Consider the following 16,919-nt stretch of genomic DNA (forward strand, 5'->3'; position numbering starts at 1 on the left):
ATAAATATATCAGTATACCTGGCAACAGGTGTATTTGTACTTGTTCCCACGTATACTGATGTATATATATATTTACCTGAATAATAATAAAAACAAAATAATAATAAAATATTAAATATTAAAAAAATTAAAAAATAATAAAATTAATAAAATAAAATAATATATATATATATGTATTTCTACTTGTTCCCAGGTGTGTGTATATATATATATATATTTATCTGTTCCAGGTATACTGATTTTAACTCGGTATAAAAATCAGCAAGAACGAGAACACAATCAATTTGGACGCTCCACTTGACTTAAAGGATCTCTATATCAATTCCCCGCAGCCCCCCCCCCCCATTAATTAATTTAATGGGGGGGGACATTACAATTAATAATTATTAATTAGAAAATAGGGCTAAGATGCAATAATTAAACCACCTTGGAGCTGGGTACAGGAACAAGTTTCATATCCCTCCTTTCCTTTCCCCATTTTCCTCCCGATATCCCAATCCAGATGCATTTGGAAACCCTAATCAAATTAATTCTTAATTCAATTTTAACTCTAATTAATCCAAATTTAACATGAATACGCACAACTCCCATTCCTCAGACACACACAAAAAACCCTATTTCTATCCTGGATTAGCAGCAAAGAATAACATAATAATAATAATCTGAATATCACCTCCTTATTCACATTCCTTAAGAAAATTAAGAAGAATCAACGGAAACAAATTTTTCTCTCTCTTTCTCTTTTTCTGAGCTAAAATAGTAAACAAGCGATTATTATTATCATCGTTATCGTTATCATCTTCCTCCGACTCCATTTAGAACGAGCGCTGTACGGCAAACTGCCTAAATAGTCCCAAAGTTGTGGTGCCCAAGTTCCCGGTCAGTCCTTCCTCGAACGGCGCCTGGGTTTTCCGTTCCACGCTCCAAGTTGCGCAATGCACATACGTGAATCCGTACAGGACCCAGGACTGGGGTCAAACTGAGCGATGGCGTCTGCCGCCACTGCCGCTTCCCGCGCCCGTTCCGTTTCCGAACAGAAAACTGCGCCCTGTTATCCGGGTCGTTTCTATCTGTAGACCGGTAGCCGTATGTGAGCGTGCTGGTGGTCCAACAACCGCGGCACGGCGACCGTTTCGTAGCCCTTGCCCAGCATCCGCTCCTTGATGCACAGCGGCCGGATGTCGTTGATGAGATACTCCAGTGACTGGAGGCTGCTGCTGAGAATGGACGTGTTGCACAGAGTCTTACTGGGCAAACTGGGAAGCCCCTCGGACACTGGGAGCACCTCCCGCTGACCGTTGGCCGCTTCTGCCAACTGAGGGTTGTAGCAGTCGCTGTCGGGGGTTGCCAGGATGCTGTTCCACGGCGGCGCAAAATACGGGCCTGCCACCGAGAAGTTCCCGTGCAAACCTGCGCAGTTCAATGGCGACGGGGTCACCTTGTCCGTCATGGAGTATGCCTGCAAAAGCCCGGCGCATGCTTCTGGTGACTTGCTGACTGCCCTGCCACTGCCGGCGCTGTACATGCACAGCTGTTGCTGCTTCTGTTGCCACAACAAATAATCCATGCTGTCTGGGTACAGACCTGAAGAAAGCTTGGCGCCATCACCGTCACCGATTGGGTTCGACTTGCGGCAGTCCGGCAACACAGCCCCAGCGTAAGCTACCGCCACCCCGACAGAGGCCCCAGCGGCGAACCCGTTGGTGGCCGCCCCGTGTTTGGTTGGACTCTGGTGAGTGACCACTACCCCTTGACCGTCGCTCTGGCCTTGGCACTGGTGATTGATCTGGAAGATAATGTTCTGGATGGAGGGCAAGGTGTGTGTGGCAGAGGGCGGGACCACTGTGACGTTTGTGCTGCTGTGGTATGCGGCGGAAGCAGCGGTGCAGGACGGTCTGAGTGTTAAAGTGCCAGTCAGTGGGTATGGCCCAACGGCGACGTGGTGCGCAGGGGCCGGCTTAGTCCGCTTGCCGTCAGCACTCTTGACTACCCCTTTTCCCGAAGAGGCCTTGACCACAGCCAGGAGGCCTTGGTATCCACTGCCATTTCTGCCGCTGTTTCCGCCACCGCCGTGTGCAGCGTAAGGGCTGTAGCACTGCATCAGGGTGTCATACCCGTTGACCGTCCGGTTAAGGTGCTTGTGCTGAGGGACCCTGATGTTGGTGGGGAAGATCTTGATGGTCAAGGGGCTGTTGGCCACTTTCTGGGCGTAGGCATCCAGTTCGGCCGGACTCGGGTATCTGGGGGAGTGGACGGGGGCCATGGTTTCGCCTGCGGAGGAGAAGAAGGAGAGGAAGCAGAGTATAAAGGGCGTTAGGACAGCATTTAATCAAGCGCAGTCGGCGAAAAAAAATGTATAGCAGAGGCGTTAAGATGTTATTATTACTGTGTGTGTTTTTTGGTGCCTTTCGAACACGTTCCCTTGCCATTCCTGGTGCTAAAACTCATTACGATGCCTGTGTTCAAAGTTTTATTCTTTAATAAACGAGCCGCTAGCTGTGAAAAATGATTAGATCTACAAAAGCGTGTCTAATAGAAGGAGTAAATTGGATGTTTGGAGCAAGAGAGGGAAAAAAAGAAGAAGGGAAAGGAGGAGGAGGAGGAGGAGGAGGGAAAGAAGGAAAAGGAAAAGGAGAATGAGGGAAAGAAAGAGAAGGAGGAGGAGGAGGATGAGAGAAAGAAGGAGAAGGAGGGAAAGAAGAAGGAGAAGGAGGAGGAAGATGAGAGAAAGAAAAAGGAGAAAGAGAAGAAAAAAGAGGAAGAGTAGAAAAAGGAGGAGGAGGTAAAGAAGAAGGAGGAGAAGAAGAGAAAGAAGGAGAAGGAGGGAAAGAAGGAGAAAGAGAAGAAGGAGGAGGAAGAGGAGAGAAAGAAGAAAGAGAAGGAGAAGAAAAAAGAGGAAAAGGAAAAGAAGAAGAAGAAGAAGAAGAAGAAGAAGAAGAAGAAGGGAAAGAAGAAAGAAAAGGAGAAGGAGAAGGAGGAGGGAAGGAGGAGAAGAAGAAGGTGAAGAAGGAAAAGGAGAAGGAGAAAAGGAAGGAAGAAGAAAAGAAGAAGGGAAAGAAGAAGGCAGAGAGAAGTATGAGAATGAGAAGGGAAAGAAGGAGACGAAGGGGGAGGAGGAGAAGGAGACAAAGATGAAGGAGAAGGATAAGGGAAAGAAGAGGAAGGGTCCCCCTAAATCAGGGTAGTAATTGCCTTGCCCAGGACCACTGAGTAAATTGGGATTAGTTAGTTAGTTAGTTAGATAGGGGTTTGAGTAGTCGGGTGATTCGTACCCTGGTCTCCTGATGTCCGAATCCGATACTCAAACCACAATTAGTCGCTCTTTCTCATACTCATCCCTTAAACTAACTCTGACCAACCCACCTGACTATTCAAACCCCTAACTGACTGACTGACTAATCCAATACTCAATCCATTATACCACACAAACAAGTACAAATACAGACTTAGAGAGATAACATTTATCTAGGCATTTGTAGGCCCTCCAGGTGACTCCAATAGACTTTGACCATAGAGTTGTGTTGGAGGACCTAGAGAGGTCCTCCAAGTGACTTTATGGCCAGTCTCTAGAGGACTTTGACCATAGAGTTGCGTTGGAGGACCTAGAAATTCCTAGAGAGGTGTCCTCTGGGTTTAGAGCCCGAGTTCTAACCTTGGCTGTGAGGGGTTGCTGGGATTTGCCATTGCAAGCACTGTAGATCACCTTCATTAACCACCAGTAAAGCTGAGAACCAGTGACTGCTGGAGACCTAGGAGACTTCCTCCTGCGTGGTTCTGGCGTCAAAGTGGACGCGGCGGCAGGTAGCCATGTTTGTGTGTGTATGCGTGTGTGTGTGGTTGTTACTCACACTTGCGTGGCTCCAAGGACTTGTTGGGACACACCAGGCGTTGCGTCGGGGGGTTCTGCGTCCTCTGAAGACAGGCCAACATGGTGGCGTGGCGGTGGCGGCGTTATTCCGGAAAACACTGCGAGAAAGATGCACAATCAGAAAAGGAGGAGAGAGAGAGAGAGAGAGAGAGAGAGAGAGAGAGAGAAACGGAATAGCTGCAAGTAACTTCGGCGCTACTAATTAGTTACTCCTTCTCCCAGAATCTATATATTTTATTATTATTATATTATATATATATTACTAATTATTAATTTTTATTTATTTATTTATTTATTGTATATATATAATTATATTATTATTATATTTATTATTATTAATTATTATTGAGTTAAATATTATTTTATTATTTATTGACATACCCATATATTTATTATTATTTACTTATATTATGTTTTTATTTATTTATATATTATTTATTTATTTATTTTCTAGTTATATATCATCATATTATTTATTTATATACTTATTATAATAATATGATGATATATAACTATAAAATAAATAAATAAATAATATATAAATCAATAAAAACATAATATAAGTAAATAATAATAAATATATGGGTATGTCAATAAATAATAAAATAATATTTAACTCAACTAAATAATAATTAATAATAATTATAATATGTTTTCAATTTATATATTATTTATTTATTTAATATATATCATTGTATTATTTATTTATACTTATATATTAATAATTATATATTATTATTAATCATTATTTTATTTATTTATTTTATAGTTATATATTATCATATTATTTACTTGTTTATTTACTTGTAAATTTATTATGATATATTATTATTGTATTTATTCATTTTATATATTTTTATATTATTATATGCTCATTTATTTATTAAATATTATTATTATTATTCCTATATTATTGTTTACATTATATATATATATTATATATATATAATATCATATATAATAAACAATATATATATATAATTCATAATAATATATTAATAATATTTAATAATAATATTTAATGAATAACTATTTATATATATGTATTAATTATTATTATTATTTATATTCCTATATTATTATTATTGATATATATATATATATATATACACACACATACATATATTCTTAATAATAATAATATAGCAATATAAATAATAATATTTAATAAATATATATTAATAATAATAATAATAATATTAAATAAATAAATAAATATTTATATTTATTTATTAAATATTATTATTCTTTATATTCCTATGTAACAACAATAATATAGGAATATAATAATATTGAATAATAATATTGAATAAATAAATAAATCAGTGATGGTGATACTTTTACAGACCGAGTGCCCAAACTGCAACCCAGACCCCACTTATTTATTGCAAAGTGCCACATCCCTTTGGCTTTCTAGTAAGAAACTCTGGCAAACTCTGTGCTGGGGTGACAGCATGTGTGCCCACAGAGAGGGCTCTGAGTGCCACCTCTGGCACGCGTGCCATAGGTTCACCATCACTTATATAAATAAATAATATGAAAATGTGGCTAAATCTATGTAAGGAACCCTCTCCCTTATCATTCATTCATTCATTCAATTTGCAATTTTTATAATTCAATTTAAAACTGCCTAAAAATTTAAGGAACAGGGGTCCTTTCCCATATTAAAACCCAAGTCTTTATTGCAAGTTAGCAAATATTTAAAGAGCAAATATTTAGGGTGTATATATATATATATATATATATATATATGTTTTCCTGGTCCTATATTGATCCTTGCAAATCAAACTGACCTCCAAAGAAATAAATAGAGGTCAGATGGAAATTTAAAAAATTTAAAAATGGGGGATTTTTGGGGCCGTTGCCAATAGAAGAGGAGGAATTGGCATTTAAATGGATTAAGAAATGGCCGAAGGAAGCAGATGGCGTCACTTGGTGCCAAATGGCGCCAGGATTAAAATGCACAGGTGGCACTTAGAAACAACCACGTTTTATAATATATATTATATTATTATTATTATATTATTATTTATTTTATAAATAAATAGAACTTTGATAAAATAATATTTAATAATTATATATTATTATTATTATATTATTATTATATATTATCTATTTTGTGTGTGAGTGTGTGTGTGTATAATATTTTATCCCATATTAGAACTTTGATAAAATACATTTTAATAATTATTAAAATTACAAAATATTTAATAAATATTATAATATTTTATATATATTTATATATATTTCCCCATATTAGAACCAATAAAATAATATTTAATAATTATATATTATGTATTATATATCTATATACATACCAAATATTAGAACTTTGATAAAATAATATTTAATATATATATATATACACATACACACACACACACACACATATACCTCATATTTGATAAAATAATATTTACTACTAATAATATATTTAATAATAATATTTAATTAGTAATAATTAATAATAAATAATAATTAATTAATAATGCTTAACACATGCAAATAATAAGAATTAATAATTAATAAACATTAAATTTAATTAGTAATAATAATTAATAATAATAATTTAATAATGCTCAATGTGTGCATATTTAATAATAATAATAATATTTAATAATGCTTAGTGTGCAAATAATAATAATATTCAATAATAATAATAAAATTCAATGATGCTAATATGGGGTAAAATATGGGATTATATATTAGATCTTTGGCAATATAATAATAATATTTAATAATAATAATAATAAAATGTAATAATAAAATGTAATATTGCTTAAATAATGCAATAATAATTTAACAATATAATATTTATTTAATTTATTTTAAATTATTATTATTATTATTATTATTTTAATTTTATAAAAGTAAGACAAACATATTACATATATACATAAGACATACATAAGACATACATACAATCAAAACACCTCCCAACATAACATCAATAAACATTAATATGCTTATATACAATATACTACTACCGCTATCATACAACTTCCAAGACTTCTTTCATGTACCAGATTACTTATCTTCCATTGGAGGTTCTCTCGCATAACATCTCAGTGGGTGAAAAACATCCTAGTTGAATTAATAACTTTATAAGATTTACTGGCATGTTCCTATTTCTTCCAAATTAATCAAAAACATGTTCCCAAATACAGGTCTACACAATGCCATTCATCTTTCACTTTATCCACTGCCTTATCTTGCAACATTGCAGTTAACAGGTCAAGATTCCTCACTTCTTTTAATTTGGATATCCATTCTTCTATTTTGGGACATTGTGGATTTTTCCAGTGTTTTGCAAATAACAATCTAGCTGATGTAATCATATATAAAATTAACTTAGAGAACTTCTTCGCTATAGCTTTGTCTAATTTATTGGTCATATTTAACAGAAAGAGTAATGGATCCAATGGAATATCCATGCGTATTATGTCCACTATTTTCAAATGAATTTTTTTCCAGAAGTCATTAACTATCGAGCACTTCCACCATATGTGAAAGAACGTTCCTTCTTTGATGCCACATTTCCAGCATTTAGTACATCCCGTATTATAGATCTTGTTAATCTTAGTAGGGGTCATATACCACCTGTAAAGCATCTTTATATAATTTTCTTTATAATTTTGACAGGCAGTAAATTTTCTAGTTACTCTCCAGGAATTTTCCCAATCCTCCAATTGGATGGGATTCTCGATGTCTTGAGCTCATCTTACCATCGAGTGATTGATGGTCTCATTCTCTAAATTCCTTCCTTTTAATGATTTATAGAATTTTGAAAGATGGAAACATCATTGTTATTATTATTTAAGAGAAGGCCGGCCTCCTCTTTCCATCTGAACACATCGGAACAATCCTCCTCACCGTCGCCTGCGCCGATCTATATTAAACGCAATGAGATTGAACGTAAAACTCAAAGGTGACCTTCCCCGGAGCCTCCTTGGGCTAATTATTGGCTAAATCCAATTAAGTCACAGAAACACTGACGAGAGTTTAGAAATAATTAACACCAAATAAAGGACTGCAAACTACGCCAGGCGCCAGAAGACGCCACGTCACCGCTCCACGGACTGCGGCCACACCCCAAATGCATATCAGATAAGATAAACGTATATCAGAAGTGACCGAAAGAGCAGGAAGAACGGAAGGAAGGAAGGAAGGAAGGAAGGAAGGAAGGAAGAGGGAAAGAGAATGGGAAGGAAGGAAAGAGCAGGAAGGAAAGGAAGGAAGGAACTAAGGAAGGAAGGAAGGAAGGAAGAGGGAAAGAGAATGGGAAGGAAGCAAAGGAAGGAACTAAGGAAGGAAGGAAGGCAGAGGGAAAGAGAGTGAGAAGGAAGGAAAGAGCAGGAAGGAAAGGAAGGATGGAAAGAAGGAAGGAAGGAAGGGCGAAAGAGAGGGGGAAGGAAGGAACAAGCAGGAAGGAAAAGAAGGAAGGAAGGAAGGAAGGAAGGAAGGAAGGAAGGAAGGAAGGGGAAAGAGAGGGGGAAGGAAGGAAAGAGCAGGAAGGAAGGAAGGAAAGGGGAAAGAGAGTGGGAACGAAGGAAAGAGCAGGAAGGAAAGGAGGGAAGGAAGGAAGGAAGGAAGGAAGGAAGGAAGGAAGGAAGGATGGAAGCAAGGGGGAAAGAGAGTGGGAAAGAAGGAAAGAGCAGGAAGGAAGGAAGGAAGGAAGGAAGGGGGAAAGAGAGTGGGAAGGAAGGAAAGAGCAGGAAGGAAGGAAGGAAGGAAGGAAGGAAGGAAGGGGAAAGAGAGTGGGAAGGAAAGAAAGAGCAGGAAGGGAGGGAAGGAAGGAAGGAAGGAAGGAAGGAAGGAAGGGAGTGGGAAGGAAGGAAAGAGCAGGAAGGAAAGGAAGGAAGGAAGGGGGAAAGAGAGTGAGAAGGAAGGAAAGAGCAGGAAGGAAGGAAGGAAGAGGGAAAGAGAGTGGGAAGGAAGGAAAGAGCAGGAAGGAAAGGAAGGAAGGAAGGAAGGAAGGAAGGAAGGAAGGGGGAAAGAGAGTGGGAAAGAAGGAAAGAGCAGGAAGGAAAGGAAGGAAGGAAAGAAAGAAAGAAGTCAGGAAGGAAGGAAGGGGAAAAGAGTGGGAAGGAAGGAAAGAGCAGGAAGGAAGGAACTAAGGAAGGAAGAAAGGAAGAGGGAAAGAGAGTGGGAAGGAAGGAAAGGAAGGAACTAAGGAAGGAAGGAAGGCAGAGGGAAAGAGAGTGGGAAGGAAGGAAAGAGCAGGAAGGAAAGGAAGAATGGAAAGAAGGAAGGAAGGAAGGGGGAAAGAGAGTGGGAAGGAAGGAACAAGCACAAAGGAAAAGAAGGAAGGAAGGAAGGAAGGAAGGAAGGAAGGAAGGAAGGAAGAGGGAAAGAGAGTGGGAAGAGCAGAAAGGAAAGGAAGGAAGGAAGGAAGGAAGGAAGGAAGGAAGGAAGGAAGGAAAGAGGCCTCAAATAGCAGAGTCGACATTTGCTGGGATGAAAGGAGTTAAAACGTGGAAAAGGTCACCCTTTTCGTAAATTACGTGGAAACATGCCTCAATAAAGGCATTGTGGTTAAAAAGCGCGAAGGAGGCGGCGACAACACAGCGACCTTCCCTTCTGCGGCGAATAACGCAAAACAAAACAACAGACACAAAAAGAAAACCCCATTAATTTCCATCAAACATCGGCGGAAGGGGAAAAAAACATAAAATTAGCGGCACAAAAATGGCACCACGCTTCACAGCAAAAGCAGAAATGATTAACGCTTCTGTTAATAATTAAAGGTTAAACTGAAAAGCAATTTTTAGCCCAGGTACAGTTGAGACCAGCGTTTAAGAGCCAAGAGCAATTCTACTATGACCTTTTCCTCCTTTTTGGAATTACTTTTTGCAATTATTCTATGTATCCCTGCATGTCAGAAGTTACAAATCTAGGATCCTGTGTATTCCTGCATGGGAGAAGAGAGTAGGACTATATGGCCCTTAGTAGTCTCTTCCGGTTCTAGGATCCTATGTATTCTTGCGTGGCAGTAGGAGGATTGGACCATATGCTCTTAGTAGTCCCTTCTGACTCTAGCATCCTATGTATTACTGAATGGCAGAAGGAGGGTTGGACTATTGCCCCTTAGCAGTCCCTTCTGATTCTAGGATCCTATGTATTCCTGCATGGCAGAAGGAGGGTTGGACTATATGGCCCTTAATAGTCCCTTCTGATTCTAGGGTCCTATGTATTCCTGCATGGCAGAAGGAGGGTTGGACTATATGGCACTTAGTAGTCCCTTCTAGCATGCTATGTTTTCCTGCATAGAAGAAGGAAGGTTGGACTATATGGCCCTTAGTAGTCCCTTCTGACTCTAGGATCCTATGTATTCCTGCACTGCAGAAGGAGGGTTGGACTATATGGCCCTTCATAGTACCTTCTGACTCTGGCATCCTATGTATTCCTGCCTATATGGCCCTTAGTATTCCATTCTGACTCTAGGATCCTAGGTATTCCTGCCTATGTGGCCCTTAGAAGTCCCTTCCGACTCTAGTGTTCTGTGTATTCCTGCATGCCAGAAGGAGGGTTGGACTATATGGCCCTTAGTAGTCCCTTCCGACTCTTGTGTTCTATGTATTCCTGAATGGAAGAAGGAGGGTTACAGAAAGCAAAAGAGCGAAAATTGCAAACGAAAGCACCCTCTTCCCAAATTAGTTCATATCCCTCTGCTTTCTGCCGCCTCTGGTATTTTGCATCTGGCAGCGGCAGATGTGAACACAACCCATAAAAGAAGAAGCAAAAAAGAAAGCCTCTTTGCAATTAAACTCCCACTTTTCATGATTCCAGTTGTCAGTTCTCCAAAATCAGAGCCTAACGAGTCCTGACAGATGAAGACGGCAGCTTAGTGGAGGCACTGAATGAGGAACCGTGAAAGAAAACCCAGCATTGCCATGAGATCACAGGGATCACGTTGAAGGCGGATTGAGATCAAGTCATCACGCGGTGGTGAAAAAAGGCCAATACGATCATAAGCTTCATCCAATAGAAGCATACAGCGTCCAGATCAAGAGGCATTAATAACTATAGTATATCATGAGTCTCCATCATTGTCCAAAACGCTTGCAGCCAGAATGGGCTTCCGTTTTTGGAATTGTCCTCTCTAGGAATCTCTAGGTCCTCCAGCGCAACTCTATGGTCCACATCTATCAGAAGATGACCATATAATCATAATGGAGGACCTACACATGGATAGAGAAGCGTACTCTCTAGGATCTCTAGGTCCTCCAGCGCAGCTCTATGGTCCACACCTAGCAGACATTGGCCATAAAATTAAAGGCCTAGAGAAGTGTCCTCTCTAGGAATCTCCGGGCACGTGGCGAATGGGATCCAATTCTAAATATGAAATTGCTTTAAGAGAGAGGATCAAGAGACGGAGAGACGCCGCCACCGCAGTCGCCGCCGCGTCTGATGTTCCCGCTAATTGAGTTTAACAGCCTTGTCTTGTTCGTCTCTTGGACGCTAAATCAAGGACAGCGTGGTGGTCGCAAACTCATTATATCTCCAGACGGCAGACTGGCGGCTCATCTCCTTCACCGTTATTGAGTTAGAAAAATGGACGCCACGGGTAATCTTTCAACGCCATGACGCGCAAAGCCGCTCCGTTGAGATTTAAGGACAAAGGAACCCCCGTAATATGGATGTCGTCCAAATAAATTTCACATTACTTTAGGGTCCGCGAATTTAATGCGCTGCGTTCGGATTAATTAAAAAGAGCTCAGCCAGGGTTTGTGATATTGCAGCAAAAAAGGTTAATACGATCCTTGGTAGGATTAATGTGAATATACAGCATCCAAACCAAGGGAAGTTAATAGCAATATAGTAAAACAATAGTAATTAAGTAATTAAGGCTCCCTAATTAACTACAACGCTTCAGACTAGTATAATCAGGAAAAATGACGTGGAGGCGAGCGACACAGGTCTACCTCCATCCAACAAAGACAACAACTCACCCCTCCCGAAAAAAGTAACTTGCGCAAACGCTACTGATACAGCCTCGTCCCATGCCTCCAGATATGTTTCTCCGTGTCGCGAATTTCGAAAACCAAAATTAGCGAGCCCACGCTTCTGCGCGATCAGCAAAAAAGGCGTGACACGGCAGCGAAAAAGGCCAGTGCGCTGGTGGACCTAAATTCCTAGAAAGGACACTTCTCTAGGCATTTGTAAAACTTCCAATGTGACTCTATGGTCAAGGTCCCCCAGAAGCTGGAAGACCTAGATTCCTAGAGAGGATACTTCTCTAGGCATTTGTAAGCCCTCCAGTTAAACTCTATGGTCAATGTCCCCCCGAAGTCAAGCTGGAGGACCTAGAGATTCCTAGAGAGGGCACTTCCCTAGGCATTTGTAAGCCCTCCACTTAAACTCTATGGTCAATGTCCACCAGAAGTCATGCTGGAGGACCTAGAGATTCCTAGAGAGGGCACTTCCCTAGGCATTTGTAAGCCCTCCACTTAAACTCTATGGTCAATGTCCACCAGAAGTCATGCTGAAGGACCTAGAGATTCCTAGAGAGGGCACTTCCCTAGGCATTTGTAAGCCCTCCACTTAAACTCTATGGTCAATGTCCACCAGAAGTCATGCTGGAGGACCTAGAGATTCCTAGAGAGGGCACTTCCCTAGGCATTTGTAAGCCATCCACTTAAACTCTATGGTCAATGTCCACCAGAAGTCAAGCTGGAGGACCTAGAGATTCCTAGAGACGACACTTCCCTAGGCATTTGTAAGCCCTCCACTTAAACTCTATGGTCAATGTCCACCAGAAGTCAAGCTGGAGGACCTAGAGATTCCTAGAGAGGGCACTTCCCTAGGCATTTGTAAGCCCTCCACTTAAACTCTATGGTCAATGTCCACCAGAAGTCATGCTGGAGGACCTAGAGATTCCTAGAGAGGGCACTTCCCTAGGCATTTGTAAGCCCTCCACTTAAACTCTATGGTCAATGTCCACCAGAAGTCATGCTGAAGGACCTAGAGATTCCTAGAGAGGGCACTTCCCTAGGCATTTGTAAGCCCTCCACTTAAACTCTATGGTCAATGTCCACCAGAAGTCATGCTGGAGGACCTAGAGATTCCTAGAGAGGGCACTTCCCTAGGCATTTGTAAGCCATCCACTTAAACTCTATGGTCAATGTCCACCAGAAGTCATGCTGGAGGACCTAGAGATTCCTAGAGACGACACTTCCCTAGGCATTTGTAAGCCCTCCACTTAAACTCTATGGTCAATGTCCACCAGAAGTCAAGCTGGAGGACCTAGAGATTCCTAGAGAGGGCACTTCCCTAGGCATTTGTAAGCCCTCCACTTAAACTCTATGGTCAATGTCCACCAGAAGTCAAGCTGGAGGACCTAGAGATTCCTAGAGAGGACACTTCCCTAGGCATTTGTAGGTCCTCCAGTGTAACTCTATGGTCCAAATTATTGTTATTAATATTATTATTATTTATAATTTAGTTATAATTTATAAGATGAATACAAAATATTATTTTTTAAAAATAAATAAAATAAAAATCATTTTATATTTATTAAAATTTTATACAATTAATAAAATATTATTATTTATTAAAATAAATAAAATTTATAATAAATAATATTAAATAATATATTTTTATTTTTATTAAAATTTATAAAATTAAAAATCATTTATTAAAAATAAATAAAATAATTAATAAAATTAAATATTTTTAATTTTTATTACAAATTTATAAAATAAAATATAATTTTTGAAAAATAAATAAAATAAATAATGAATAAAATAATATTTTTATTAAAAATTTATAAAATAAAAATTATTAAAAATAAATAAAATAAATAATATTAAATAATAATATTTTTATTGAAAATTATAAAATTAATAAAAAGTATCATTTATTAAAAAACAAAATACATATTAAATAAGATTAAATAATAATATTTTAATTAAAAATTATAAAATTTATAAAACTATTATTAAAAATAAATATAATAATATGCAAAAATAAATATAAAATATATTTACATAAATAATAATATTAATATAAATAGAAACATATATAAATTATATATATATATATATCTGTTTTATATTTGTATTTATACACACACACACACATACACACACACACACAAATATTTATATTTATATAAAAAGGAAAACCCCGAAAGACAGACACGGATTGAAGCATTAACACTTTCTGATTAGACTTCAGGGCTAATGACCAACAAAGACCCCCTTCTTTGCAGCTGGAGGACGAAGAAAGGAAGGGGAAAAGGAAGCTATGGAGGTTAAAACAGAAAGGATCAAGGCAGCAGCAGCGTTAGAGGAAATGAAAGGGAGGTTCCTATTGCATCCCTCTCCTCCTCCTCTTTTCTTCTTTCATTCCTTGCTTCCTCCCTTCCATCCTTACCTCCTTCCTCTTTCCATCTCCTTCTTTCCTTCCTTCCTCTTCCTTCACTCATTCCTTCCTTCTTTCCATCTTCTCCGTCCCTCCCTTCCTTCTCTCCTTCCCTTTCTTTTCCTTTGCATCTCCTTCCTTCCTTCCTTCCTTCCTTCCTTCCTTCCTTCCTTCCTTCCTGCGTTCTCTCCTTCTTTCCTTTCCACTTCCTTCCTTCCTTCCTTCCTTCCTTCCTTCCTTCCTTCCTTCCCTCCCTCCTCTCCTTCTTCCTTCCTTCTTTCCATCTTCTCTGTCCCTCTCTCCCTTCTTTCCTTTTCCTTTCTGCTCATTCCTTCCTTCCCTCCATCATTCCCTCCTTCTCTCCTCTTTTCTTTCCATTTCTTTCCTTCCTTCTTTCTATCTTCTCCGTCCCAACCTCCCTTCTTTCCTTCCCCCTTCCTTTTCCTTTCTGCTCATTCCTTCCTTCCATCTTCCTTCCTTCCTTCCTTCCTTCCTTCCTTCCTTCCTTCCTTTCCTTTCCTTTCCTTTGCAGCCAAAAGAGAGGCTCACAAATCTGCATTTGTTTATTGCTGCCTCCAATAAAAACGAGTTAATGAACTGAAACCAAGAGAAGTCGCATGGGAATTTTATGTGTGTGTGTGTGTGTGTGTGTGTGTGACTAGGGCCTGTATGCAGAAGGGGCAATGGGGTTTTCGATTGGGACGAGAGTTTTGGTAGCATTATAAAGCACAATAGTCATCTAATCCAACCTTTCCAATACAAAGATCCTATATATCCCTGCATGGCAGAATGATCATATGTATTCCTCCATGGCAGAAGGGTCCTATGCATTCCTGCATGGCAGAAGGGTCCTATGTATCCCAGCACGGCAGAAGGGTCCTATGTATTCCTGCATGGCAGAAAGGTCCTATGTTTCCCTGCATGGCATACAGGTCCTATGTATCCCTGCATGGCAGAAGGGTGCTATGTATTCCTGCATGGCAGAATGGTCCTATGTTTCCCTGCATGGCATACAGGTCCTATGTATCCCTGCATGGCAGAATGATCATATGTATTCCTCCATGGCAGAAGGGTCCTATGCATTCCTGCATGGCAGAAGGGTCCTATGTATTCCTGCATGGCAGAAGAGTCCTATGTTTCCCTGCATGGCATACAGGTCCTATGTATCCCTGCATGGCAGAAGGGTCCTATGTATCCCTGCACGGCAGAAGGGTCCTAGTTATCCCTGCACGGCAGAAGGGTCCTATGTATTCCTGCATGGCAGAAGGGTCCTATGTATTCCTGCATGGCAGAAGGGTCCTATGTATTCCTGCATGACAGAAGGGTCCTATGTATCCCTGCATGGCAGAAGGGTCCTATGTTTCCCTGCATGGCATACAGGTCCTATGTATCCCTGCATGGCAGAAGGGTCCTATGTATCCCTGCATGGCAGAAGGGTCCTATGTATTCCTGTATGGCAGAAGGGACCTATGTATCCCTGCATGGCAGAATGATCATATGTATTCCTCCATGGCAGAAGGGTCCTATGCATTCCTGCATGGCAGAAGGGTCCTATGTATCCCAGCACGGCAGAAGGGTCCTATGTATTCCTGCATGGCAGAAAGGTCCTATGTTTCCCTGCATGGCATACAGGTCCTATGTATCCCTGCATGGCAGAAGGGTGCTATGTATTCCTGCATGGCAGAATGGTCCTATGTTTCCCTGCATGGCATACAGGTCCTATGTATCCCTGCATGGCAGAATGATCATATGTATTCCTCCATGGCAGAAGGGTCCTATGCATTCCTGCATGGCAGAAGGGTCCTATGTATTCCTGCATGGCAGAAGAGTCCTATGTTTCCCTGCATGGCATACAGGTCCTATGTATCCCTGCATGGCAGAAGGGTCCTATGTATCCCTGCATGGCAGAAGGGTCCTATGTATTCCTGCATGGCAGAAGGGTCCTATGTTTCCCTGCATGGCATACAGGTCCTATGTATCCCTGCATGGCAGAAGGGTCCTATGTATTCCTGCATGGCAGAAGGGTCCTATGTTTCCCTGCATGGCATACAGGTCCTATGTATCCCTGCATGGCAGAAGGGTCCTATGTATCCCTGCATGGCAGAATGATCATATGTATTCCTCCATGGCAGAAGGGTCCTATGCATTCCTGCATGGCAGAAGGGTCCTATGTATCCCTGCACGGCAGAAGGGTCCTATGTATTCCTGCATGGCAGAAGGGTCCTATGTTTCCCTGCATGGCATAAAGGTCCTATGTATCCCTGCATGGCAGAAGGGTCCTATGTATCCCTGCATGGCAGAATGATCATATGTATTCCTCCATGGCAGAAGGTTCCTATGCATTCCTGCATGGCAGAAGGGTCCTATGTATCCCTGCACAGCAGAAGGGTCCTATGTTTCCCTGCATGGCATACAGGTCCTATGTATCCCTGCATGGCAGAAGGGTCCTATGTATTCCTGCATGGCAGAAGGGTCCTATGTATTCCTGCATGGCAGAAGAGTCCTATGTTTCCCTGCATGGCATACAGGTCCTATGTATCCCTGCATGGCAGAAGGGTCCTATGTATCCCTGCATGGCAGAAGGGTCCTATGTATTCCTGCATGGCAGAAGGGTCCTATGTTTCCCTGCATGGCATACAGATCCTATGTATCCCTGCATGGCAGAAGGGACCTATGTATCCCTGCA

General features: G+C 40.2%; 1 protein-coding gene across 2 annotated transcripts in view; it reads right to left on the reverse strand.

The window, feature by feature from the left end:
• Positions 1 to 232: 232 nt before the first annotated feature.
• Positions 233 to 16,919, reverse strand: part of LOC149278878 (protein FAM222A-like) — a 20,402-nt gene continuing 3,715 nt past the window's right edge. For both annotated transcript variants that reach the window (XM_089501631.1, XM_089501630.1), the window contains exons 2-3: positions 3,849 to 3,966; positions 233 to 2,271 (exon numbers count right to left, since the gene is read on the reverse strand). In XM_089501631.1, coding sequence (XP_089357757.1) covers positions 1,067 to 2,271; positions 3,849 to 3,930 — 1,287 coding nt within the window. In that variant the 5' untranslated portion in view covers positions 3,931 to 3,966 and the 3' untranslated portion in view covers positions 233 to 1,066. The remainder of the gene's footprint in view (positions 2,272 to 3,848; positions 3,967 to 16,919) is intronic.

The sequence above is a fragment of the Sceloporus occidentalis genome, unplaced genomic scaffold (genome assembly GCF_023333645.1).
Source record: "Sceloporus occidentalis isolate IW3139 unplaced genomic scaffold, rSceOcc1.0.p SCAF_177, whole genome shotgun sequence".
NCBI classification, from domain to species: domain Eukaryota; kingdom Metazoa; phylum Chordata; class Lepidosauria; order Squamata; family Phrynosomatidae; genus Sceloporus; species Sceloporus occidentalis.